At 41.1% G+C, this 27,640-nt stretch overlaps 2 protein-coding genes across 2 annotated transcripts in view; one reads left to right on the top strand and one right to left on the bottom strand.

Moving 5' to 3' along the window:
* The window catches only part of HSPA12A (heat shock protein family A (Hsp70) member 12A), a 41,311-nt gene extending 35,973 nt beyond the window's left edge, over positions 1 to 5,338 (top strand). The window contains exon 12 of the mRNA XM_008629379.2: positions 163 to 5,338. Within this exon, the coding sequence (XP_008627601.1) occupies positions 163 to 797 (635 nt within the window). The 3' untranslated portion in view covers positions 798 to 5,338. The remainder of the gene's footprint in view (positions 1 to 162) is intronic.
* Positions 5,339 to 15,036: 9,698 nt separating this feature from the next.
* LOC103611810 (inactive pancreatic lipase-related protein 1) lies at positions 15,037 to 27,327 on the bottom strand. The gene is made up of 12 exons (XM_008629378.2): positions 27,220 to 27,327; positions 26,300 to 26,454; positions 25,717 to 25,842; positions 23,607 to 23,741; positions 22,451 to 22,559; positions 21,231 to 21,350; positions 20,883 to 21,002; positions 19,328 to 19,446; positions 18,469 to 18,598; positions 17,379 to 17,490; positions 16,880 to 17,047; positions 15,037 to 15,688 (listed from the first exon to the last, which is right to left on the bottom strand). Exons 1-12 carry the CDS (start codon positions 27,266 to 27,268, stop codon positions 15,625 to 15,627), a joined length of 1,407 nt encoding a protein of 468 aa, XP_008627600.1. The 5' UTR covers positions 27,269 to 27,327; the 3' UTR covers positions 15,037 to 15,624.
* Positions 27,328 to 27,640: the final 313 nt, after the last annotated feature.

Genomic DNA, 27,640 nt, shown 5'->3' with positions numbered 1-27,640 from the left:
ACATGGGACTGGTGCATGCTGAGGGTGGCAGTGTGGGCACAGATGTGTCAATTTCAGATCATGTGCAGGAAACACTCAGTGCACTCAGACATGGGGATTTTCACTGACTCTGCCTCATCACAGTGGATTTTTCCTTATTGAATGGTCTCTGTTTCTGTTCAGGTGAAGTGTTTGATAAGCCGGAGGTGACCAATGTGAAGTTTCTGTTCCTGGTGGGCGGCTTCGCTGAATCCCCCTTGCTCCAACAAGCCGTCCAGAGCGCTTTTGGCTCAAGGTGCAGGGTCATCATTCCCCAGGATGTGGGTCTGACCATCCTCAAAGGAGCTGTTCTCTTTGGCCTCGACCCTGCTGTCATCAAGGTGCGGCGTTCCCCTCTCACCTACGGTGTCGGGGTGCTCAACCGCTTTGTGGAGGGGAAGCATCCCCCGGAGAAGCTGCTGGTCAAAGACGGCACGCGCTGGTGCACTGATGTCTTTGACAAATTCATCTCAGCCGACCAGTCTGTAGCCCTGGGAGAGACTGTGACACGCAGTTACACACCTGCCAAGCCTTCTCAGTTAGTAATAGTGATCAATATCTACAGCTCAGAGCAAGACAACGTCAGCTTCATCACCGAGCCTGGCGTGAAGAAGTGCGGCACCCTGCGCTTGGATCTCACGGGAACTGACGCTTCTGTGCCCAGCCGGCGGGAGATCAAAACACTGATGCAGTTTGGGGACACTGAAATCAAAGCCATGGCTGTTGATGTTGCAACCTCTAAAAGTGTCAAAGTTGGTATTGATTTCTTAAATTACTAACGGCCCTTTCCCCCACCACAGCCTGTTTGTGAGACTGATCTTCCACTGTTGCATTTTTTGACTTCCGTCTGTCATGTCATCACCTTGAATTTCAGCAGGCTACATGAGAACAGCTAGTAAGGTGGGGTATGTCGTGTTTGTGCCCTTTGGTGACCAAAGGCTGGATTTTTGAAAGACCCTTAAAAGGTTTTGGGAGCAAAAGTTCCAGAGGTAGTAAAAGTTACCAAGTTACTCAAGCATGCTTAAAGATCTACCTTTATTTAGTAAACACTGATTATTGTTGGGTCCTGAAGGTTAGTTAAAAATATACCAAGTTGTAATCTCTTCGCCTTCTTCTTCTTCCTCCTGAGAAAAACTCACTAACCCACGTGGCTGTTGTAGGGCGTGTATCTGTGTGGGATATCTGTTTAAACAGCACCATCCTCTGGCAATGGGAACAAATTAGTAGTTCATAGTATTCTTTTGAATTTGCCCAGTGCTTTCAGAATTTAAAGTGCTGAAAATCAATGACTCAAAGAAATAGGAACTAAATTATTTAAATTCTGAGTAAAGAAAATCCCCAGAAATCCTTGGAATTATATTTAGGAAATAGATATGTGTTTTGGGAGCCTAATATTGATTGCTCCAGTTTGAAAACAGGGCCTTTGTTGTCAAAGCTCTCAGAACAAGCTGTCAGATTAATTAGCTAGCATTACCTTCATTATACTTCGGAAAATAATATTAAGAACAAACCTATTTCTCTTCCGGGTCTTCTAAACTTATTTTTATTAGTCTCCATCTGAAACCATAGAATCACAGAGTAGCTGAACTTGAAGGGGACATCCATTGACTGTCTGATAAAACCTCTCAGTTCTAAGCAGTATCAATCAGAACAAGTTGCTTTTTCTAATTTTTATTATCTCCAAAATGAAGATCCCTAAACTCCAGGTGACTTACTTGACAACCCTCACTGCAAAAGTTTCTTCTTACCTTTGAAAGGAATTTCTTGAGTTTAAATTCAGGTGTGTTGCTTCTTCCTTGCTCCTTCACTAGATACCTCTGAGAAGTCTGGCTGCATCCTCTTTCCTGTCTGCTCTCAGGCACTTGTACACATTCCTAGCATCCCCTGAGCCTCCTTGAGTCCAACAGCCCCAGCTCTCTCAGTCTCACCTCACATGAAAGATCCCCCAATCCCTTCATTGCCTTCATGACCCTTTGTTGGTCTCAGTGCCATTTGTCCGTGTCTCTCTTGTCCTGGGAAGCACAGAACTGGACCTGGCACTCTGGACATGGTCTCACCAGGGCTGAATCAGGGGAATAATCACTTTCCTAGACCTGCTGACAGTGCTCTTCCCAGTGCAGCCCAGGAGGCTGCTGGCATTCCTTGTTGCAAGGGCACGTTGCTGGCTCACGCTCAGCCTTGTGTCTGCCACGATGTCAAGGTGCTGTTCTGCTGCCAGGCTGCTTCCCAGACACTTGGTCCACAGCTTCTCCTGGTGCATGGGGTTATTCCTGCCCAGGTTCAGGACTTTGTACTTGCCTTTGCTGAACTTTTTGAGGTTCCTGTCTGCACATTTCTCCAGCCTGCCAACGTCCCTCTGACCCATCTGCTTTATCATGCACTTCCCCAAGTGATTATATTTGTTTTCTTGTTCATTCCTATGTTAAGATTTGGAAGCACAGCTAGATGATGGCTGAAACATTTAAACAATTCAGAAGAGACAAAACATTCAGATCAAAGGTACCATAATGTATTTTTTGTAGCAAACATTTTAGTTGAGTAAAATGTATTGCTGGGTTGAGTTGAATGGCCAATGAAGTGGAAGGTAGAAGCCAATAGAATGAAAGTACAAATAGCATTAAATAAAGCATTCCTTACTGGAAGTGAGCACAGAGCTCTTGACACAGGGGAAATGCACTGATGGCCACTATAGCATCTTGTTTTCCAAATAATAACTTTCTGGAAACGTTTCCTTGAGCGTGCTCACCTGGAAAATTTCTTTTGCACCTAGAATAGTTTTTATTTTGCAAAATGCTACAGGAGGAAAACTTCTGAAACACACATTCTGTATCTGCCATGAACTGACAGCTTCAGATTCAAATCCTAGTCCCACTCCAAATTATGAGACTGGTACCAACCTGCAGAATCACCCTAAAATGCTGACACTTTCCAGAGCATTTATACAGAGCTGCCTGATTACCTGCTGGAATTCATTACATTTCCAAAACTTTGCAATGTTAATTATTAATCTAAACCTTCCTTTTTAAAGAGTTGAGCATGAGTTAAATCCATTACTGACACTTTTGGGAAATTAAAGCTTTATCAGTTATTTCATTAATTTATGTTCCAATCCTGCACTTAAACTTTCTGTGTTTATCCTGGAGTTTTGCCACAGTAGAGAGCTGCAGAACTGATCCACTGCATTTTGTCATTGAGTTTTCTGTGTCTCCTGCAGAATTCCCTGGTTGAGTGGGAAATGTGTTCTGCATTCAGCTTTAAAATAAATAAATAAATAAAGGACTATGGAGAATGCTAGTCACAGTATCCTGCTGGATACTTTCTATAATTACAAAGTGTGCTTGCTAGCAGTCGATTTCCTGCTAAATTAGCTGCCTGCTAAATGCTTTAAAAGCTAAATACTGGGATTTTTTGTGTGTGTTGCTTTCCATGGTTTACAAACAAGAGAAACTTTAAGATGAGTTATGAACAATATAATTTTATGTATATACAATATTTAAATATTGTACAGAATCTTTCTTTCTACAGTGCTATTTTCTTGTATAAAAATGCACTTTGCCTCTGTTGATTTCATTCAGCTGTTAATTTTAAATAACATAGTTTCTCAATCAGCTTCTGTAATTATAGGCTTTTAAAGATGGTAAGATATGAAATGTGAAAGGCCGATCTTATAATAATAGGAAAGAAATGTTGGTGTGTCAGAGAATACAACATTCTTCGTGCAATGCAAGTCATACCAGCTAAGCACATCACACAAATGCAATAGTCTGTTGCTGGGGTTTTCATTTCTTTGTTTCAGATGGTGACCATTCCATCTCCAGCAGTTCTTCATAATAATGGATGAATCCTCCTGTAAAACCAAAAATCAGATTGTAAAATCTGGGTATACAGCTTCTTCACTAGGTTTTGGGTTTTTAAAAAGGATCTTCTCTAGTTTAAAAAACAACAACAACAAATGAAAAACTACCTTCCAAAGCCAGGCAACACTCTTGTATTGTAGCTGCAGGTAAGATCCAGTCTCTGTCTACCGTGTCCACCTACCAAAAAACAAAAGTTCTTACAGAAAAATAAGCTTTGCTGTCTTTGCATGCTTTGTTAAGCTGAATCTGTCCAGTTCTGCACAGGTTTGTTTTCAGTGGCCTTAACACAGGATTTGATCTAATAAATGGCTGCCACCCCATGTCTCCCCTGTGAAGAGGAGGTGACCTGCAAGGTCAGGTGGCCCATGATTTTTGTGCTGTTTCCAGCCTGTCTGCAGGGAAAGCTACAGGTGGTTTCTGCAGCTCTTCTGAAGCACAGTTCCCTACACAGCAGCTCTTCTCTGCCCTCTCTGATTCACCTTTTGTGAGATCCCATCTGGATCCAAGCAGGGCCTTGTTGCTGAGATCCCTGTAACTGTAAAATGTGGTTTACATATTTTTGCACTTCCTCCTTCAGTCTGGTGAGAACACTATCAAGCTTATCTTTGCAGAGCACTGAACTACTGAAGAAACTCCCAGCTGTCCTTGTTGCCCTCTTTCAGAATGGAAAATTAGCTTGTCTCTCTAAGGAATTAGAATTGTTGAGTAGAATATTATGCTGTGGTCTATAGACTATAACCCAATTAAACAACTTTACATTGTAAGAGGCATGTGGATGCCCATTTTGATAAAGGATGCTAGGCTGTAAAAGTAATATGAAATTTACTAGGAAATGAGGCATTCTTAGAACTGTAGTTGTGATACTTTTGCAGGAGATTCCCTGCAGAGCATTTTTTTAGTAGGGGTTTCGGATGACATTGTGCAACTTAATGTTGAAAAGACAACAAGGCCTGCTATCCATAGGGAAAGCAGAAGGTCTTGGCAGGAGTTTTGCTCTAAGCAGACTTGCAAGTTTGGGTCCAAGTTACTGAACTCTCGGCTGAAGTTTAGCAGCTAATTGTGATGGAATGATTAATTGTGCTAGAATATGATAAATGTGCAGTGGTGGTTAGGACAGCTTGCATTGGTATGAGTATACCAATATTAATATACAGGAGTTTTAATGCATTATTATGAGAAGGCTAATTATATATTGCAGAGATTTAATAGCCAAGATAAGCTGCATATTTATGATACGAAGTGGCTTAAGCGGATGAACAGTATAAAAGTTGTTGGGCATAATGTCACACCTGCTTGAAATAGTCTTAAACTATATTATAAAACCAACCATTGTGGTCTTGTTCACCTCTGTGCAAGATAAATTCAGATTTCACTGATACTTGGAGCTGTTCACAACTTGTCTGGATTGTATCTTGAGTGTTCTTGTGTCTTCAGTCATGTCAAATAAAATACCTTAAAACTAATTTCTCTTTTTTGGTGCTACTACTCTTACGAAAATGGCTATAAAAAGAAACCTAATTTATTATGAAAGTGAGACAGGCCAAGTGGTTATGCATGAATTTGGGTGCTCTCCTTCATGTGTGTAACTGAGCAGAAGTGACACCAACCATCTGTACTGCTTTAGTTGTGTCCTCCGAGTGTGCCCAAGGTGGAACTTCACTGCTGCTCATGACTCAACTTCCAGCAAAATTGGTGTAGCTGTCCAAGTAAGGTTTTGTTGGAGTTCAGACAGAAAGACTTTGAGCAATACCCAAAGCAGATCAATTATTTTCTGTAATGATGCTCTCAGAGAGCCATGAAATCAAATACAAATTTTGATAAAGAGAACTGTAATCTCTTAGGTCTTGCATTATTAAAAGCTGTTTTATTGTTAAAAATGCGTTATCAGGCCAATAAGCTGGCCAATAACCAGGTACATTAGCATGAGAATGTGCCTCTTTATAGATCTAGGGATGTTTAGTAAGGTCCAGCTGCACTGAAAAAACCCTTGCATAACAATTTGTGCAGCATTACATTCTTCTGCTAACAGCTGTAGGCCATGTCCCTCTGAAATTCAGCAGTGTTGGCACAAGCTCTGGAGGTGATTCAGTGGCACAGGTGACCTTGGTCCACGAGGCTGCAAAGATGCAGAGAGTGACCTGAGATGCTTTAGCAGCCACTACAGCCAGCTTCCACCTATTTGCTGCAATGAAGGTGTTTTACAAGTGCTTTATGACTATAATTATAAACACCATCCTAATAGGCTAGGTACTGTATTTAACTTGTAATGAACTTGATTTCACCTAAACATTCAATTAATGTTACTAGTACAATGGGAAATATAATTACAGTCTTCAGAGACACATTAAGAACCAAATTTTACTTTCAGTATTCTACCACATTGCTGAAGATTCCAGTGGGGTTTCATGTGTGTGCATTCAGAATTTGGTCCTTACACTGGGCTTTTCTGAATCTTAAGGCTATCTCATATGAGTGTTTTTTAATTTAAAGTTACAGCCCCAACTTGAGGGATTTTTTATAAGTTGTTGGTTCTACAAAATCACGTTAAGTCCTTACTGAAGTTTGCAGATTTTGTATTCATGTGAATAGCTATGCAATAAAACCACTTGTAAAAGAGCCTCCCTGACAGCAGTGTCCAGCTCTGTCTTAGGGACAGTGGACCCAGAGCTCCTTTACTCAGTGCAAGAACTGGTTGATTTTCAAGAGGTGCAGCCTGGATAAATTGGTGAGAATTGCAGATGCTTTGTGTGTCTGGGATTCAGGCCTGTTATTTGCCAGTCTTGTACTTAACTTTTTTTAGGAATAAATTCTGCTTTATTAATTCTCATTCATGCCTTGCTGTGTTCTAACACACCAAAACATTTTTGTGGTGGAACCAATGCAAAGTCACAATAAGGCACTGAGCTTTTTTCCTTCAAGTTAAGAAGGAAACCACCTTGAATGTGGGTATTCAAAAAAGGAAGGAGTTTCCACCACAGCCTGTGCAGTTCCACAGATGCAAAGAAATTGATCTTTGCAAACCTTTTTCTGCAAACAAGAAATTCTGTACTCTCTCTTTAGTTAACATACAGTTGATTATGTGCTGGCTTTGATTTTAAAGTAGTACATATTTTCTCATTTTTCAGGGATTGCAATAATAGGGAAAAGTTTACTAGATGCCATATCCCAGGAGCTCTGGCTTTGTGCCCAGAGCAGAAGTTACTGAATGATGACATGGTGTTCATTACCATGTGATGGCAAAAAAAATTAAGAACTTGGTAGATTGCAGCCACTATGATCCTTCTATCAGTGTCCACATGTGAGCTGACACAGACATGGGGAAATGAAAAATAAATCTAAGCTTACTCGGGGAATATTGTGTGCTGCAGCAGAGCCGAGACGTCAAAGGAGGATGATACCAGACTGAGTGTAAGGAAACAAAGGAATTGGCTGGAGAGGTGTGTAACCAGGACCTGATGTGCGTAAACAGAGGCACTGGAGTGCTGCTCCAGCAGTTACAAGATCAGGGATGGTTTCAAAGCAGAGAGTGGTAAGACAGCTGTGATTGCCAGAGTTTGTTAAACCGCAGTAATCTAAGGAGTTAGAAAGGTGACTCTCCCTTTCCTAAGGGCAACAAGGAGTATTTCCTTCCCTTTGAGGAGTAATCTCTGCACCTCTAGTAGGAACTTCCGTCTGCCATCAGCTGATAAGAGCAGACACCAGACTGAACACATCCTCTTCCTTTGTAGTCCAAGGAGCAGCCTCGGTGGTGCCCGGGTGCTTCTCACACACAAACAGCCTGCAGGCTGTGCACTTGGTAACACACAAGGCTGCAGGTAATGGATTGCTCTGAAGGTTTATTTTTCATCTAGTGACAATCATGATGGATCTTTTTTCTCAAGCTGTGTCCCCCCACCAAAACTTGGCCTAGATGACTCCTTGAAATGAGTGGAGTTGGAGGAGGTTCACTGTGAGTGGAGCAGAATCCAGCAGAAAAGGTGTTGGTTCTGCATGATGTATGCAGGAGTTGTATCTAAATGTGGGGTTTTTTCCACAAACAACATTCCAGCATCCTTCTTCGCATGATTTGCTCCCTATGTTCTTTGTGTTGGCAGAGGTCTGGGTAGCAGTACTATCTGCAGGGTGATTGTGAACACACAGCCTTGCCCATGAAAAATCCCTTACACAGTGGGCAGGAGAATAGATTTGTCTACTCAGGAAACAAGGTCAACATTTTAGCCTGATAACTGTGTAAGGCAGCTGAAGAATCAGGTACTATCACTGAGGATGTTCCAAAGCACATTTAAATTAATGTCATAGTTCTTTTCTTTTGTCTTATGGGTGAAACACATGAGATTGAAGATCAAAAAGTGCCACACATTTATCAAGGATGTTACAGGACTGAGGGGATGTTGACAACTACACTGATCACATCCAACCGAAGCAATTTTAATTTCTCCCCTTCAGAGTGAAGTAGCTTATAATAATCCAGGTTTTTTCTCTTCTCTGTTCAGATCCATCCAGTGTTTTTGCTGACTGCAACTGCAGCTCTGTCAGAGCCTCACAGGAGATTCATATAGCTGGAAAGGACCTCAGGTATCAGTCATATATCACCTTCTGCTGCAAAGCAATATTAGTTCTGCCTAAACTATTCCCAATTTTTGTTTAATCTGGTTTTAAAACTTCTGATGCTGAATTGGGGTCACCTGCTGGGCAGTTTGTTTCCTTTTCCTCATAGTGTCAGCTTTGACTCTCTGTGGTTGTCCTACCCCTAGAGAACATGAGAACAATTAATCTCATTCCTGCCCTGACATCTTCTGACATATCTGAGGACCAGTTTCATGCATGCCCTGAATCTGATTATTTAATTAAATGCCAGGTCCTTCAATCATGTTTTATAGACCTGTGATGCTTTTTATGGCTCTGTTGGGAGCTTTGAGGATTAGGCAATGGATGCTGGTTTCTGGCAGATAAGCATCTTCTTGCTGGGAGGAGATTTGGAAACTGATGCTGATGTTGTTCTGTGTGAACACACGTGAAGGACTCGTGTTGGGAGCATCCCTCTCCAGCACCAACAAACAATGAAATGGGATGTGGGTATTTGAGGCACGTTGTGGTTTTGTCTTTTGCAAACATTGATTAAAGGCCTTCCTCCTTGTGTCTAAGCTGAAAGGTATGTGTTTAAATCTTAGGAGCTTGTGACAGTAGTTAATGTTATATTGGCTGGGTGTGTTTTGGATAAATGGCACTGATGAGGTAACCACAAGTCATGGTTATGAAGCAGACTGTGAATTTTCCACTCACTTTGCTTTTGGAATTTGCACCATTAAAACATTTTCCTTGAACTCCTACACTGTGGAAGTTCTGATAAGCTACTTGTACTCTGCAGGCCTGAAGTGTGTTGAGCTTTTCAGCTGCATGAAAAGTGCTGTAATGAAAAACTTCAGAGAGGGTGAGAAATCTCTGACTTCATGAATGACTTGAGGGGGAGGTTTTGGCAGAGTACATTGAGCTTTTTACTCTGAATTTAAAATGCGGGAAAATACTCCAACCACAGAAAATCGGGTTCCACTCTGAGTTAAAGATTAATTTAATCTGGTAGTAGTCACCCCTACTTTGGACTAAGTGTCGGCACCTCTGGGTGTCTAAGTGTCCCTTAAACACCCCTGTCATTAAAATCTCTGGCTTTTCTCTGTGGCTGCTATGGGACAACCTGACCTTTGGAAAATGAAGATCTAAATGAAGAGTGTCGGAAGACTGTTTTAGACTCAGTTATTTAATAGCTATTTTACTCAAATTGATGGCTGTGGAAGAACCATATGATCTCTTGGGAGATTCCCAATGCTCCATCACCTAAAACTGTGACTGGTGTGATGCCAACAGTGAGTGACAAACCTTGTGCATCACTATTTCCTCTTTGCTTAATCAGTGGAGAAAGCAGAGCTGCTGTAAACAAGAAAACAGCTCACTGTAGGTCAAACTGCATGCAGGATTTGTTTCATCTGCTCTATTCTACTCCTCCAAAGCTGAAATTAAGCATTTTTTACAGTCTCCATACCCAAAATACCTCACATGAACAAAGAAGATTATGGGACTGGTATGAGCATCTTGGTGTACCCAGAAAACCCTAAAAGATCTGCCCTGTAGATGAGCAGTCCTGCTTGGGAGCACCAGAACAACTGGGCCAGTTTTGGATACTAAAGCAAAGCAAAAGCAACTGGAGAAACTCCTCAAATTTATTGAACCTTCTGGGGGCTTTTTGTGTGTGAAGTTATATTCATCTTCCCAGAGTACTGTTAGCATATTCACCTACATTTAAATAATTAATTTCCTTGTTATACGCCAACTCTTAATTTTTTGTTCTTTCAGAATTATTGAAATCTGTGACAAGAGGTAGTGATACGAGGAAATGCTTGGTTTCTGGTTTATTAATCAATTCCATAATATCTCCTTCTTCACAATTGCTTTATTTAATAGCACCAATTTCTGCTTTCAGGCCTTGACTTCCCTGTTAAGCTTTTAAGTTTCAGAATTTTTTTTAATCTTTTAACCTTTATCCCTTTGATTTTTTTTTTCTCAGCCTATAATTTATTATACAGTCTCCTGTCAGAGGAGGAGGTAGACTAGGTGATTTTTACTGTATTGCAAATTATAATTATTATAGTTATTTGCATTAGTAATGGATTCATTCTTATCACTGAAAACAATTCCATTATCTGATCAGACAGTTATCTTCACACTGTCCGTGATCATATACTTTCATTAGGCACCTCTTTCTCTGTGGGTCAAAAGGAGAATTATTCTTTGGTGCAGTCACTCTGCTCTCCACTTTGAACATTTTCCCTGGTTAAAAAGAAGTTTTCATTACCTTACGAGGGTCCTATGCAATAAAATAAGCTTCTTTCTGCTGCTGTGTTGCCATCCCTTCAGAGCCAGCAAGGGAAGGCACATGAGCAATGTCCCCTCTGTCACAGCCACTGGGAGAGGGTTCCTAATTCAGGTTCCGTGGGAGGGAATGAGAGGCTGATTTTCATGACCCAGCAAAGGTATTTTGGCTCCTTTTGGAGTTAAAGCAAAGGCTTGAGGATCTACAGTCTGTCCTTAAGGAAGGGAAGAAGCCTCCTTTGCCAAGCCCTCCCCGCGTTCTGTGGGAGGTGGGTGATGGCAGAGGGAGGGTGCAGAGGGGCAAACACATTCTCTGTGACTCCCCACTGAATTTGCTGTGCCTCTGCAGGGCTGTAAAATGGTCAGATGCACTGATTTCTAAATTGCAAGCAAGGGGAAAATGAGAAAAGTTGCAAAGAGATATGAGGTCAGGTCACACAATCCCCCGAGGGACTGAGAGCACCTTGGTGAGAGATGAGGGTAGTGGAGAACTCTTGCACACTTCCCTCCAGATGAATTTTTTCCCCCCATCAAATGAGAGATGGCTGGTGTTTGGGTAAAGAATTAAAGACAATGCAGAAAAGGTTGTCAGTCTAAACCAAGAATTTGTTTAATTTATTTTTGAGCAGCTTCTGTGATAGTTTCTGTAGCCTGACCTGGGCTGTAGCCCAAGAGAGAATGCTTCTTGTTGGGAGAAGGAAGGGGTGGCTTCTGCTCTTCCATCACCTCAGGCAGGACATACACAAGCTTATCCCATGTTTTGCATCCCATATAGCTAAGGTGATGACTGTATCTCTTCCTCCTCCATGAAGAACCTCTTCGGAGTGAGAAATGGTACTGCACCCAGGAGAGGCCTCACTTTCCAAAGAGGATAATCAGGACTCCCAGGGAATCCATCCTCTGAAACTGCACACCCCAAGCTGAGGCACCCATGCCACCAGTAATGTTCATTGCTGTTGTTTTTCACAAGGAAGTGAGACTTAGGTTATATAAATTACACGCTAAATTACAATAATGTGAATTATTATCTAAACAAATGCATTACTGTGGAGGTTTAGATCCCTTTTTTTCCCCCCCCTTCACCTCCCTAATTGGTTAGATGTGAAGCCATTATCTACTTAATGCAATTAAAGGTAATATTTTTCATAGGATAAACACACAACAATAATTCCATGGGCCAGAGCACAAAGAGGGATTTGAATGCAACTTTTGTCTTTGGGTCTCACAAAATATAGGTCACCGAAGTGATAGCAAGTGCAGTAGCCACCCAATTGTTAGGGTGAAATTGAACACAACATTTAGACTAATTTAAAGAGTGCTTTGCTTCTTGTTTCTGTTTGTCTGCAAGCACAGTTCAGAAGTAAGTGTCACATAGGGCACTATTAGTATTTTTTCATTTAGAGCTGTGGAGCATCACATCAACCCTCTCCTTTTTTCCTCTGCCCTCTGCTGACCTGTTTAGACCAATTAAAAATAGGGATACATTTCACCTTTTTCTTGTCTTCAAATTTTAGGAAAAAAAATGGGTGTCTGAACTTATTATATAATTTCTTTGAAAAAAAATGGTATTTTCTTCAAGTGAATATCTCTTTTGTCAAAGAAACTGCTCCCAATTTATATCAGCAACAAGATGTTAGCAAATTTAACCTTGTTTTTCCACACTTTAATACAACCACATGTAGTATATATTTCTGAAGGATGAGAGTGGGGCAAAACAGTTTGGGATTTACACTCCAATCAAGAAAAACCAGCCTTCAAGGCATAACATCATAAAATTCCTATTTGCAACCTCTGAGGACACATCCCAGGAAGGTATGGAAATAAATACACAGCTGTAACAGTGTCAGCTGGGGCTAGGTGATGAAAGCTCCAATATGACAAACTAGATTAAAAAAACCCTCGAGAGATTCGGGAAGGAGAATTCATCAATGCCAAATTAAGATACGCTGAAATATTTCTTGAAAGATAGAACCTCATTATGCTACTGATTTATGGAGCAAAGTAATGACTGTGGACAGCATTGTCTAAAGACAACAATGAGCACTGCTATATCTCAGTAATAATTAGAGTCACATGAAATCTTCGATTTTTATGTTTTTTTCTCTAATTCTAAGACGATTTGTAATAAAGGGGAAAAGTGCATCACACACAGTAATCTAAAATGTAATGGAAATACGTGGCCCAAGTTGTTCCCATATTTAAAATATTTAAAATTCTTCTTGCAATGCTGCCCACCAACAAAATAATAGTAATTTCTGGCAGGAATTATAAAACCTAAACTAGAGCACAAAGCGTTTTTCACCAAATTACTCACTCTATATCCACAATTACTGCCCATTTTTTTTTCTTATGCTGATAACAAAAGATACATTTTAAGATCCTCGCTGTGCTACTCTTCCTTTAATAAATAAAGTGAGCTTTTCAAAACGATGCAGATAAAAATCAAAACATTTCTACATTTAAGGATGCAATCAAAGACCTGCCATGAATGGAGTGATATTAAAGTTGAAAAAAAAAAAATAATCAATTTGCTGTGTATTTTTGAACATGGTTTGTCACAAATAGCGTTCCCAATAGATAAGAATGATTATATGGTAAAGAGCGTAATTTATATATCTCAAGCATTCTGCTTTTGTCACCACCATCGTTAAGGAATTTGACACGTTTGCAGGAGAACAATATATGTCAACTGAAATATATACCAATTAGCCCTAAATGGGACACTGAAATGAATGATGCATGTGCATGCTATACTTACAAGTAATAACATGTGGTTTAAAGTCGCTTGCGTTTTCAAACAAGAAATCTTTTTATGTTGTCATTTAAAAAATCTAATATTTCAAAAGGTCAGGAATAAATAGCACCATTAGCATTAAGAGCTAGCTAAAGGGAAAGTAATTTGTTGTTCATTTAACGTTGCACTTTATGTAATAGCTTTGTAAAGTGTTTGGGAGGGGGGGAGAGATTTTACTCTGCTAAAATAAGATGACGGCAGCTCCAGTTCATTATTAAAAGGAGATTTTTTATTATGCTATTGTCAACTTTAACGTCTTGATTCTGTTAGGTGTTTGTTAAAATTACATGGGCTGCTGAAGTGGCTATGGCAAAGGATAATGCTGAGAATATCGTAACTGTCAAAACAATTGTGTAGGCAAGAATCTGCTTATTCCAAGGTAATGGAACAAAAGACAAAGGAGAAACTCTTCTGCAGTGTTAGGAAGTTAATAACCCTGTTGAGATTTCCTCAGCAGGAGGCACCGAGATCAGGACATCAAATCCTAGGAGAGACAAACAGGGAAGGCAGAAGGAAGCAGGGGATGCCAAAGGGATGTGGGGTACATGAAAATCCAGCATCTGATGCCAGCTCCCATGTCTATAGCTATGCATAAACCCACAACTATTTATCTCCCTGGAGAGGGTTTGTGTGTTCCTCCAAGGACTGGAGGAAGTGTGAAAGCCTCTATTCATGTGGCTGGATCCTCTTCCTCCTGCCCAACTGAGGCCATGCAGCCATGGAAAGCCAAGGAAGACTTTGCAGGAGCAACCCAGAGCTGGACTTACCACAGCCTGATGCAGGACAAAGAACTCCAATCCTTGAATTTATTAGGCCATTCTACCACTGTAAGACTGACCACATTTGGGAAAAACTGGAGACAAAATAGGTGTTGGCTTGTGTCCTTCTGGACAGCATAGACTGGGAAGACAACACACAAAGAGAGCTCTGCTGTGAGCTTGCTGCACTTGCTACTGCCTGAGGAGCTGCACAGGGAGAGAAGGAATGTAACGGGGGAATACTCGAGGAATTCAGCAAATTCAACCAGCCTGGTGTCACATGTTTCCAGAGATGGGGCACCTACCACCTCTCAGGGCAACCTGTGCCAGTTTTACCACTCGTATAATAAAGAACCTCTTCCATACATCTAATCTAAATCAAATAGTGCCTTTTAATCTGGGCAAGAAGCACAAGTGCAATTTAGAAGGTTTTTAAACATAGAAGCAAGCCTGCATGTCTCTGACTAAAACTGAAATTGCTGGAGGATATTCCCTTCAGTTGTGTTAAAGCAAGGAACAGTTTGGCTTTTATGTAAAGAACTTATTTCAGCCCAGAGCATACCCACGGGTTGCTAATCTTCAGTGCTGATGTTTCTTCTTCTATTATTTACATCCCCCATCTCCCTCCCATCACCCTGTGAGAGCTGGCAGAATGCACTCAATTTAAAAAAAAGAACAAAACAGCATTGTTCTTTTTTTTTTTTACTAGAAAATTAGTGCTCCAACACAAAATAAGTTGCTTTCCATCTCCACCACTGCACGGAGAATCTAAAGCCTTGCTGAGGGGTTGATGTCCTTCAGGACAGGGTGTTCTGGGAGAGGAAAGGTCACCCAGAGAGATATAAAGAGCAGCGTGCTTCAGTCTGGGGAACCTCAGGAGAAACTGAGAAAAGGTCCCCAGGAGCAGTAGGTCTGTGTAGCAGTAGATCCCCAGCACTTCTGTGAGGTTTTATCAGTGAGGATGAGCTTCCTCTGGCAGCAGAGGAGACACAGCACCCTTGTCCAGCAGAATGCTGAGGGGGATGAGGCAGGATTACATGGGGACAGAAATGAATTTGTTTCTGTTACCTGCCCCCTTTCCTCTTGCTTGAAGTTATTTTGAATCAGGCTGAAAGCAGGGGAATTCTTCAACAAGTTTTGGCACATTCACTCCTCAAGCTACTCTAAAAATTCTGTCTATAGAGAGGTACCCACAGACTTAACCTCTGCCTCCCAAACCAGCAAAAACCCACCCAAAACAACACACACCACCAGTCTTACAGCTGCAGACTGCAGTGTTTTAGGTATGAGTAGCTTTTATTGGTAGCAAGGATTTGGGCATCCAAATATGCTGTTAGCAAGCAGTCAGAGTCTGCAGAACATCCTCTCTCACAGTCTCAGAACCACAGAAATGGTACCTGAGGATAAAACAAACGCAAGCACCTTGAGCTGTCAGCAGTTGTTGAAATTACACAAGTGGATTTATTTTGATGTTAACCTGATTTGTCATTTGACACAACTGAACAGAGCAAACTCTGAGCTTCTAAATTTGAAATATTGCTGCTGGGGAAATCATTGATGGCCTGTATTTGTTCTGCTTCATTGCCTGCCTTACTTTAATTTTACAGTTTTTGGGGTTTTTCCCAGGTTTTGTGCTACCATCTCTATACAGATGGCCACAACTACTTGTGCAAAGGCCACAAGTCAGTAGAAGGGTGAGTTCCTTTTTACAGGAATGTCAGTAATGTGCTTTGGCATTAGAAACTACAACCAGACTTAGGAGCTGTGCTTTAAGTTTCAAGTGGTGCTGGGCTGTGACCATTTCACTTTGCTTGAAATTGTTTCCACCTCCCATTTTGTCTTTTAAGTGATGGAATTTTAACTGTGCCTTTGTAGTTAGGTCTAAAATTTACACTGTAGCTCCTGTTCTAGATACCAAATAATGGTGCAGATAAAATAAAATAACTGATCAAGAAAATGAAGGAATTAATATTTAAAAGTCCAGGCAAATTAGTAAAACTGGATCTTGCTGCTATAATCTGAACATCCAAGCCATATTTTACAAAGTCTAGAGAAATCAATTTTAGCCTTTTTCCCTCAGCTTTATACGTAGCCTTTCAGTGCAGGCTCCAAGTGTTAGTGCTCCTCATTGGAAGGCTGGTTTATTATCAGAATCCTCTTTAGTCAATCATGACAACAGGGGTCATCAATATTGGTGGAATACTTTGCTGGTTCCAGCTGATGGCAAACCAGACCCACAAATAGCCTGTTTTTGTGGACTGTGGGAGCTTGGCAAGAACGATGCTGACAATCCAAGCCAGCATTAATTTTTCTCACCCAAGGGGTTATACAGAAAGTTTGCTCTTCTAAAGCCTGGAAACATTTTCACTTTTTCTTTGAGGTTATTTAAGGCAAAGGGTTGAAGTAGTAGTGAGATGAACTATGGATGAACAGTGTCTTGAAAGGAAGGAAAGAAAAGGTTTTCTTGAGGATCTTTTCCTTTTAATGCCTTAAATAACTTTTCTTGTGAAAAGGCTTCCACTCCACTTTTAATTTTGCCACCTATGTTCTCAAGTAACTTTCAAGATTTTCACAATGAATATACTTACTCTGTTCTATTTTGTCCAACTTCTACTGTGATAGTTGCAGCTCCCAGTTTAGGAAAAGTTGGGTTTATCCAGTTGTTGTTCCAGAGAAATTTAACCTTGGTAACTTTTCCTACATTAACTTCTGCATCAATATAAGCTGTGTAAGTGTTGTCTGGTTTGAGGGTACCCCTGTGAAAAACAGCATTTTATGGATGTGAGGCATGGCAGCATTTACTGTTAATTACCAGTCCTGTCAAAGGCTCTGCTGTGGTGGCAAGAGGGTAGAAATTCAGCAGAGAGACACTGTTTATCTTATTCTACCTTGGCAACACTATTGCCAGATTTCTGATGAAATTCATCCCAAATCGCTATTTTTCAGAGGCAGCAAAGGCAGGTGGGCCTGATCTGCTGCCTTTTTGTTTCTCTCTTCATGAGATCAATTTAAACGGAATTATTAGCTACAAACACAAATTAAGGGTTCTAGAAGAAAAAATTCCTTTCTGTTGACTCTTTGACTTACTTGGTGATCTGGTACTGCCTTGTGTTCCCACCACTGCCATACAGGGCAACATTTACATATCCATTTACTTTGCTCTTTCCAGAGAGGGTCACGGTTACTTTGTACCTCCAAACTGCACAGAAGAAATGCAGTGACTTAGATTGTACCCAGGGAGAAACAGTCTCTAAAATACCAGATGCTAGGGGTTTTTATTTTTCCTGTCTGTACAGGTTAGTTGAGAGCAGAAGATACAAAACATCAGTGAATCAAATCTGTCATTATGTCCTAATGAGATCAACATGAGAAATGGAAGACATTTGTGTTACTTTCTGGGAGAGAAAAAAGAGAAAACTAGTCCATGCCTTGGTAAACACGATATAAATCTCAGCATTTTGACCATTAAGGTTTTCATACACAGTGAAGCTGGAAGTAAGGGGGTGTTAGGGATAAATAAGGATACAGACAGAATCTAAGCAGCATGAAAAAGTCCTGAAGCTCCAGGAAAATAATTTTTGTGGGTGGGAACTTCCTTTTAGTGTGCAATTAGCAAAAGGAGCTCAGGAAGATTCGGATTTGTGTTTACAAAGGCCACTTAAGCACTGTGTTGTGAGAGCTGGTGTCTAGGATAACTGAGGTTGTAAAGGAGGTTGTCTTGTCCATCCAGTTCTGAAACGAGGCCAGCTGTGACCAGCTTGTTCTTGGCCTTTGTCAAATGGAGTTTTTGGCATCTCCAATGATGGAGATTTCCCAGCTTCCCTGGGCCCCTCTTCTTGCATTTAGCCACTGCCTTTGTGGCTGTGATTCTCATACTGCTAAACAAGAATTCCCCTTGCTGCAACTTCTGTGCACTGTCTCTCCTCCCTTCTCCTTGCACCTTGCAATCCACTAAACATCTCAGTAACCTCCACTAGACTCTAGAGTTTGTCACCAACTTTCTTGTACTGTAGGGGCCCAAACTGGCATTAGTGGTGGAGCAAAAGAGAAAAAAGTGTGAAGAACTGAAGAGACACTGCACTGTGATGAGATCTGTTCATCTGCTAAAGTTAATTGCTCAACAGGAAAATAAAATTTTTACGAAGAGTATGTAGCAATGGAAGCATTCAAAACTCACGAGGAAAATCCCTGGCCTCTCCAGTGTTCAGGTAAAGTTTCAGGAAATCTGATTTAATTTTGTCCTTGAATTTGTCTGCATAGTGACCCATATTTGGGCATCCCTCTTCTGGGCATGGGAAACAGTTTCCCTAGTGAAAGCAAAGGTATCTATTGATAACATTATCCAGTCAGACAAGGAAAAGAAAAAAAATTAGTCAATGGATTTATTTTTAATATACCCACATCTGGCCCTGTACCACAGCAAGAAATTCTGAGTAACCCTTGCCATAACTTGAGAAAGGTAATAGAAGTGACCCAGCTCTTAGAGTGTAGCTCCCTGTCTGCTGGTGTGGGACAAAGAAGGGCTTCCTGACCTTGGCCCAAAAAACACTGCTCTGTCCCTGGGGCCATCTTCAGTCACCAAAGTGCTTTGATCACAGACTGACCCCATCAGGTTATCGCGTGTTATTTTATTTCTTGTTGCTTCAAAAAATCAGGAACTTAAGCTGTGCTTGAAAGCTCACCTGAGGGCTCCTTGCTCTTTGATAAAGACATCTGGCCCTTACAGGGACAGTCTCTCCTCCTCACCTCTTCCCCGCCTGGATGCAGCAGAGGAGTCTGGGGAAGCCACGATAACCACAGTAATGCCTCAGGGCTGCCACACCAGCACAGAGCCAGGGCTCTCCCTGGCTGTTATTGCCTTTTCCTACCTTGACCCATGCTATCTGCACAAGCTGTGGCACTTTAGGCTGTCTGACACTTCTCTTATAGGTGCACTCACTGGGTGCGAGCTAGCATAAATAAACTGACTTTCAGATGCATAGGTAAGGGCCACTGTTTTCAATAGCGTCCATCCCGAAGCTCTGAGAAATACTTACTGATTGAAAAAGATTATATGAAGCACAAGGATAGCCTAAAAACCCGTCAGGGTAGATGATACTGTCCGAGTAATACTTGTAACTCCGCAAGTGATTGCAAGCCACGAAGTCCCGAGTTCCTGTGAAAAGATGCCAGGTTAGTTCTTCTTTTCTGTTACCATTCAAGGAAAGAAACCCATGTCATTGAGATGCATCATTCCTCCTCCAAATCTCGTTACAATTCTTGGAGTATCAAACATGAGGTTGGAACCGTACTTGCTTCTGATGCACTCATGCCCCAAGGAATGTCACTGGCTCAACAGGTATAAAATGCAAACTTGAAATGCTTTGTGGAGACCAACTGTGCAGCTCAGCCCAGCCCCTGCCCCTCAAAAAACACTTATTCAAGCGATCTGACCGAGTTTAACAATAGAAACGAGAGCTGCCTGAAGCAGGTCTTTTGTAGGCAACAGTTTCATTACCATAACAAAAGGAAACCAAATGAAAAGTATTTAACAGTGAACTTCCTAGGGCAGTGCTGATTTGCTCCAGCTGAGGGCTTCAAAACAAAATTATTATTATTTGGGGGGTGCTTAAGAAAGGGAGACTCTTAAAATTAAAATAATGAATATATTATTTTCCTTTGTGTTGCCTGTATTTTCCTGACTTTAGGTTAAAAAGAAGACCATATACAACGCCGTTATTTCTTTGTGTTTTAATTCCCCATTATTGATAACAAGTTTATTCTAAAAAAAAAAAAAAAAGGGGGGGGGGTGGGGAGAATGAAAAAGTAATGTCTCCAGCTGCACTGAATAAAACCTGGAGTAAAAGGCTAGTTATCACAAATCAGTTAATGGATTCCCAGAGTTAAATTGTTTGCAGTAGTGTAAGAAAGAGCTCAGATAATGTACTGAAAAATCTCCACAGCAGAAATCTTCGGGTTTTTTTCTTTATCTTTTTTTAATCTTATGTGCAATTTAATTTTAGAAAGACGCATAGGAATTCTCTGATACTTCGAGATTTTGTTAGAACCACGTAAAACAACAAAGAACAGCGTATCTGAGTAACTGCGTGCCAATGCCAATCTTTTTTTAGCTGCCTAAAAATAGGCACAATGACATCACTTCAATGCAACTCAGATTGTAATCGTAACTTAACAAGGAATTGAATTAATTGCTCTATCTCAGAAGAATTTCAGCTGAAGACACTCTCAGAGGAGTAGCTGTGAACATATTTGCCCAATTCCACCAGTGCTGCTGCTGGGCGATCAGGCACAAAACACAATGTGTTGTTACAGACCCTTCAAAATCTTTTGGCACAGCTCCAGCAACTTTTGTTTCTGCTATTAGATCCTTTGGAGGAAACACATTTTCCAGCGGCAAACCCTTGTCTTGTTTATTTTTTAATAAGCTCTGGCAAAGTGGTGTGCTTTGAGCATATTAACAGTTTCACTGCAGTCTGCAGCTGCCGTTGCTGGTGGATACACCAAAAGCTGATGTAAAACACCTGAATTAAGAAAAGATAAGTGGCTACACCTTGAATTCCCCTGAATTCGTAATGCAAACAACACACTTACCTTCCCAGATGCCATCGAGATCTACAATCTGAGAAACAGGGTTCTTCCCACACCCAGGCATCTGCTCTCCTCCGTTTGGAAAAAAGTCAATGTGTCCTATGGCTGACCTTATGCCAAAACCTGAAGCATTTGAAACAGGGGTAAGCATGTTTTAAATTAATGTTGTCTCATACCTGTAGTTGCTGGCTTAAAGTCTGCCTGTGCAAGGTGTTTTAGGACAGGAGCTGTTGGTGACTAAAGTGGTGTATTTGTTCTGTGTCTGTGACACAGCACAACAGCCTTGGTGGACAACCAGAACGCTTAAGGGCATAAATAATTCATATCAGTACTGTAGAGCTCCATACTCACCTAAGTTAGGGATTGTGGGAGCTGAGTCTGTGTGGATAATGTCAACAAAGTCTGCATCAGATTTATCCAGTCTGACTTCAATCGGGGTGCCTTGGAAATAAGGTTGTGCAGGGTCCAGTCCTGAGAGAAAAAGAGTAGTGTTATGTATTTAATAAAAAATAAAGAGATGTAGCTGTAGAATCATTTTACATGGCACTGATTGATTACATATAATGAATACCACTTAATATAGTTGCCTATGGTTCCTTATATCTAAGTAACACAGGCATTAATAAAATGGGGATGTGTGCTCTCTCTTACCAAGTGGCTTTTCTCCCAGGAAGTCACCTGCAGGAAGCTTATTAAATTTTACTGCTTTACATACTTACAGCAATATTGAATCCTAACACTTGGAATTAACTTTTTTTTTTAATTGAACTTCTCTTTAATAAAATTGCTTGAACTGAGGTTACTGTGTCTGCATCCCAAGTAACTGATCCATCTGCGTGGTTTCTAGAGTCCCTTGCTTGAGAGTCCTCAAAGAGGAATTTCTGCTGATAGCACCCCACCTGCTTGAAGGTGTTGAAACCTGCCCATCTACTTCTGGCTCCAGTCAGATTTTGGGAAAAACATCTGGTTTTGAAGCAACAAACTTTGCTTTTGAACCTAGCAGAAAATGGAATTAATTTGTTTCCCATTGCTCCAGCAATTTCAGGTGCTTGTAAAGTCTTGCAAATGGCACAATTTTTGCTACCTTATACTTGCATCTCTTCTTGTCCCTGGGCAGCACATTTTGGGTTTGCTTTTAAACTAAATTTTGTAGACTATTAATCCAAGGTTCACCAAGCATGAAATCCCTGAGGAAAAGTAACAACTGAAAAGGGTTGTGTTAATAATATCCAGAATTGTCTTTTATGCATGAAAGGCCACTCTGCTTAATGCACAAGGCCCTTGGCATTGCCTGTGTGATAAATAAGGAGACCAAACCCACGGCTTTAACCTCTGGAATTGCTGAACATATTGAAAAATCCCTTTGCTGTGTAACACACGTGCAAACAAAATAATCATCACTCTTTTCCTGCACTTCCCACAGCCCTGCTCCTTGGGGCACTGTGTGAAGGGGCTGAGTTCTACAATATTCCAATTACCCCGACTACGCTGCAGCCCACAGATGCAATCATAAAGTGAGTAGCAGCATTTTGTTTGGTGGCTTTAGTGCGAGTGTGGCTGCAGTCACTGACCAGTTATTCTTCCAATGCCTGGGCGCCTCCGGCCGGCCTCGCCAGCAGCGTGTGCTCCCAGGCTGTGGCCAATGATGTGAACATCAGCTGGAGAGTATCCATATTCATCCTGCCAAAACAACAATAAATAAACATTGCCATGTCTGTTTGCATCAGCAACAGGGAAGACTTAAAAGGGGGTGAAAATCTATTTTCAGTTTGCCTGCTGACTCAGGAGCTTCTACAGGATTTCAGCATCTGTCTGCCAGTTACTTCTGTAACTTCAACACATTTCCCAAACCTCCTTATTCAGTTGCTGCCCTTGCTTGGAGGTTGTTATAAGTCCAGAGAGCTTTGTCAAGAGTCCTGAGAGGCTTTGTATCCTTGCAGAGGGCCCCTTAAGGGTCACAGAATGCTTGTCTGGCTTGCAAGAGTCAGCCAGGCAGGAATTCTTATTTACACCTGGCAGGTTAAGCACCATGCACAGCTGGGGAGGCCTGAGAGGAGAGATGCCTTCAGCCTTTTTGGACAGGAATTCAGTAGCTGCAATGCAGATATGGAGAGGGAGAGGTGGGTCAGAGCACTGCTAGAACCACCACACTCTCTGGTTTTAGTTATAGTCCTTTTATGGGAAATGTGTGTTGAAAGTAATTAGATTAAGAGAAGGCTTCAAACAAAGCTTCACTTCCCATGTGAAGCTGGCTGCAAAAGGGGGCATGTGGCACCTCCTGTAGGTTTGGGCATTGTCCACCCTGGCTTTCCCTGGGGCAGCTGGTGGATCCTGCTTATTCCCAGCCAGTGCTGCCAGCTGGTTTTCTGGTGTTCTTGTGAGCTCTTTGGTAGATTTTAGTAGGTTCTGTCTCCACAAAAAAGCAGTTGGCCATATCCATTATCTCTGCACATTTAAAATTTTACTCTGCTTTTGTTAACATCTACAGAGTAACTCTTTGGCTGTACCAAGAGAATGCCTTGTAGAATTTCCTCTCCCTAAGGTGGCAGGCCCTGCTGTTATCACACAGTCCTCTCGTTTTAAAAGAAGGTTTGTTTCCACCACAACTGATTGTGGAGTAGAGGACAATATTTTCTGCTGGTTACATCCACATTTGTGAACGTTCCAGAGCTGTATTTCTTTCAAATCAGCATTATAGCTATAGCTTTGGAAACAGCAGACTCTTACCATGAGAACATTTACAAAATAAGCGATTTCAGCTCCCACAACACGGACGTTGTTCGATGCCTGCGTGTACTGACACCTTGCACCTCTCTTCCAGTTCACACAGATGCAGTTCACATCTTCCACAGTAAGCATCCTCTGTTTTGTAAAACAAAAGTAAAAACCATGGTAAATACAGTGTGGAATTGGTTCATGTTGCTCATTGTGGCTCAACTACTAAACGTTGTGTGAACCGGTATGAGAATGTTTTGAAAACCAAAGCTGTAGCATGGATGTGTGCTCAGAGGGGTTTCTGTGATCATACAACGCTGAAATAGGGTGATATGTAATGTAGTAATCATTTCAAATACCCAGAGCAGTATTTTTTACAGAAGAGAAAGCAATATCAAGAATTAAACTCTCAATTTTTATTTTCAGTCAAACTTGGTATGTAGCACTAAATAAGACCTCTACTTGTGCACCTATTCATTTCAGTGATTTAAAAGTACTGCTTTAACTCAAATTCAATTAGAATACTTTTGACTGTAAAAGTCAAGAGTGGTTTTCTGATGCAGATTTGTAAGAAAGAGAATGTGTTTTTATAAGAGGGTGCTTGGTGTTCATTTCAGGTTTATGGCTTTATTTGGAAATATGCATATGCAGGCAGAGATTTTGCCACAGAATCAGAGGCTTTTCTGTGCTCCACTGAGCTGGATTGTATTTTGCTTTAGCAGCTAAAGTTTATGGCAACAACTGACAAAGAATGAAAAGGGCAATAAAAGTGTCTGTGACCATGCCAGAAGTGGTAAAAATCAATATGCAGATAGGATTATTGCTTAATAGGAAGGAAAGCAAGTAAGAGATACACACAGGAGGATTGATGTATTCACAATCCCCTTTGCTCCACTCCTTATTGAAAAGATTCACTGAGACCAACTTGTTTCTAAATATAAATAAACCAGAGTATTGTGATAAAACACAGGCTACCGTAATAGATAAAGAATTTAAGGACTTACCTCATGCCTCTACATCCTGGAAAATGGATCAAATGGATTTAAGGGACAAGCTGAAGCAAATTGTGAGCTATCTCATTGATTGTGAAGCTGCAGTAAAAAACCCTCTATTTTAAGAGTGCAAAATGTAAGACAGAAAATTATAAAAACGTCATTCTGCTTCTGACTCTTTAAAGAAATTATTAACTAACAAATCCAGCAATCATCCATCATTTTTCTTTTGATCTAGTATCAAAGAGAAGCAGGCAATGGGGATGCAATAAATGTGAAATACCTTGATTTTAGTTTCACGTTGTTACTCATAGTGTTCTCATAAGTAAAATAGGAATACATAATTTTAAAAAGTTGTAGTTGTGTTAATGGTTGAAAAACCTTATCCCCAAAGTGCCACCAACTGGTATTTTGCTCTGTGCTGTATGACTAGGGGCTTTCATTAGCTACAGCTGCAATATAAACATGTTTGGAGGACTTGAGAAAACCTCAAGCTGGAATTGCACTTTGCATAAGGACAGGGTTAAGAAATAATTTGTGGAATTAGCACAAAAATCAATAAAGCAGAGTGCTTTACTACATTCAGTGCTCATAGCAAGTCCTAGATTGAAAGCTGTGCTCAAAATGCTCCCCTTGAGGTCCCCTTTGGATGTGCATTTGTACATCTTTATTGCTTTTGGTAATGGCCAGCCCGTGTGCTCAGCCTCAGCACCCACGTGGCAGCCCAAACCTTTCTGATAGACCTTCCACATCTGGAAACCTGTCTCTTGGCTGTAGAAACAGGATGCAGGAGCTATGAGTCTGCACTTATTTCTGGAATCACCCCAATCCTATCCAGTATCTTCCTCCAGGGTTTGTGTTCTTTTTACCAAGAAAAAGGGCACTTACTGAGTCAAATCTTCCTGTCACTCACTTCACTAAAGAGAAAAACTGAATGCATTTTACCTCATGCCTTTCTTCAAGGTGCAAAGCTACATATTCAGTTTGGTAACAATCTGAAAATGTGACCTATTTTTTCTCTTTCTTATCACTACAATACCATGAGAAAAATTGGTTAGAAATAGAGAAAACAGGCAATTTATATGAATGTTTTTATAAATGCAAACTAAGGGTGTCCCTGTGGTACCTACCTTGCATATGTCTGACAGCCAGTTTTCTTCTCCATCGTCTACAAATCCATGTACAATAAATTTGGTCCTCCTGCTTGCGTTAAAATTTGAGTACTCGATTGTTGACTTGTCAACTGCAGAGACTTCCTACATTAATGTGGATTTTAAAATAATAAATTAGCATAGATAGTAACTTAATAAACCTTTAAATCTGCTTTCTTAAAATCTGATTTTCTTAAATAGGTTTTCAAAATTGCAAAGACCTGAACTATGGTTATCTGTGCAGGTGTTTAGAAGTTATGCAATGTTGAACTCATCTGCAAGAGTTCACATGAAGGCTTATGGTCTGTATCTGCATTCAAAGCAAGCTTTGGAACCTGTCTTAGAGCAGACAAGACTTCAGTGTGTTTTGATTTTATCTGTGGAAAAAAATTACCCCAAAATGCTCAGTTTCCCAGTAGTTCTCAGTGGGGACCCTGCCAAGGAGCTGGAAGAGGTGGTCTTTTGGCCATTTTTAACACTTTCCAGGAACACAGCAGGAGTCTGTGTTTATTTACGATTTTTGCATGTGGTTCACTAATGTTTAAACCACTACAGCTCTTACTTGGAAGTCATCAGTGTTTTCTCTTGTGTACAGGAGGAAGTGAATGTCTATGCTCTCTGGTTTCCATGGTAATTTATAGACTGGCCTTTCCGTAGTTCCAGACCATGGCACATCATCTGTGAAGCATCCAAGCCTTTCAAAGCAAACTTCATCGCCTGTAGCATGAAGATCAGATCAATAATACGTGAACAGGCAGAGCAGTGGAATGGTCAGAACTCAGAGCATGGCTTCTCTGGGGGTCTCTTGGTTCCTTGAAAATCCCACAGCTTACAGACAGCCCAGACCAGCAGTTGCCATTTCCTAGATCTTGAGAGGCTGCAGGTTACCCCGAGGAAAGAAGCCACCCTATTGTTCATCAACAAAGTCTTCAGAGGCATTCCTCTGTGCTATCCTGTTCAATACCTTGGATATCTTCCCTCAGCTGTTGCTTTGCCCAAGGCAGAGACAGCTGATGAGTTTCTCCTAATGCCAGGCCAAAATATTGCAGATGATCAGCAATAAATTGAGGCTGTGCTGAACAGCTGACTGTATGTGAGAAGTCTTTTACCACAGAAGTGTCTTCTGCTGAATACAAAGCTATGCCCTCATTAGACTGCCTCCACCCCCTGCCCCAGGCTTCTTCTCCATTTCCATCACTAAGAAGAGTACAAGAAATAATTCCCTATATTTAATAGAGCAGTATCTTTGTTCTGAGATAGGAAACATCAGTTTTTCTTGTTCAGTCCTTGGGTAGGATTCCCAGAGTGGAGAAGAAAGACAACACGCACGCTCACATCTCACCATCCTTGTGTGGGAAAGTGAACCACATTAACCTCAATCAGGAAGTTTTAAGGCAGCAGGGTGTAGAATAATACCTAGAAAATAGGTGGAAAATACAGCAGCAGAGAAAGGCAATACGAACACTAACCCCATATGCTTACCTTCTGCTGCACTGAGCAGAAACAGGGCAAGAATCCAAATTCCAAGCATCTGGAACAGTAGAAAGAGAAGCAGCTAGGATTTGCTAACCCACTTGTTTAGCAAGTAGCAGACTCAGCCCTCTGGTGCTGAATATTCTCAAGGTGAACAGAGTGCCTGTTGTTTCTACAGGATGTATCCCTGACTGCTGTGTGTGCCAGACAGATATGAGTCAGGTTTGTGTTTGCTTGCTCCACGGGAGATTGGGGGGCCATAAATACACTAAAGCACAGCTTAAATCCAGGGTGATTTTTTTCCTGTTGAGGCTACACTTCTAATCAGATGTATAGGAGCTACTTTAGAATTAGCATGAAGACTAGAGAACATGAGCTGCCATTCCCCTTCACACTCCTGTGCTGTGAGAAGCCACAGACCTGACAAGGT

This window comes from Corvus brachyrhynchos, unplaced genomic scaffold (assembly GCF_000691975.1).
Source record: "Corvus brachyrhynchos isolate BGI_N302 unplaced genomic scaffold, ASM69197v1 scaffold783, whole genome shotgun sequence".
In the NCBI taxonomy this organism is placed as follows: Eukaryota; Metazoa; Chordata; class Aves; order Passeriformes; family Corvidae; genus Corvus; species Corvus brachyrhynchos.
Note: the sequence above shows the minus strand (reverse complement) of the source record. Positions and strands in the feature narration are given on the sequence as shown.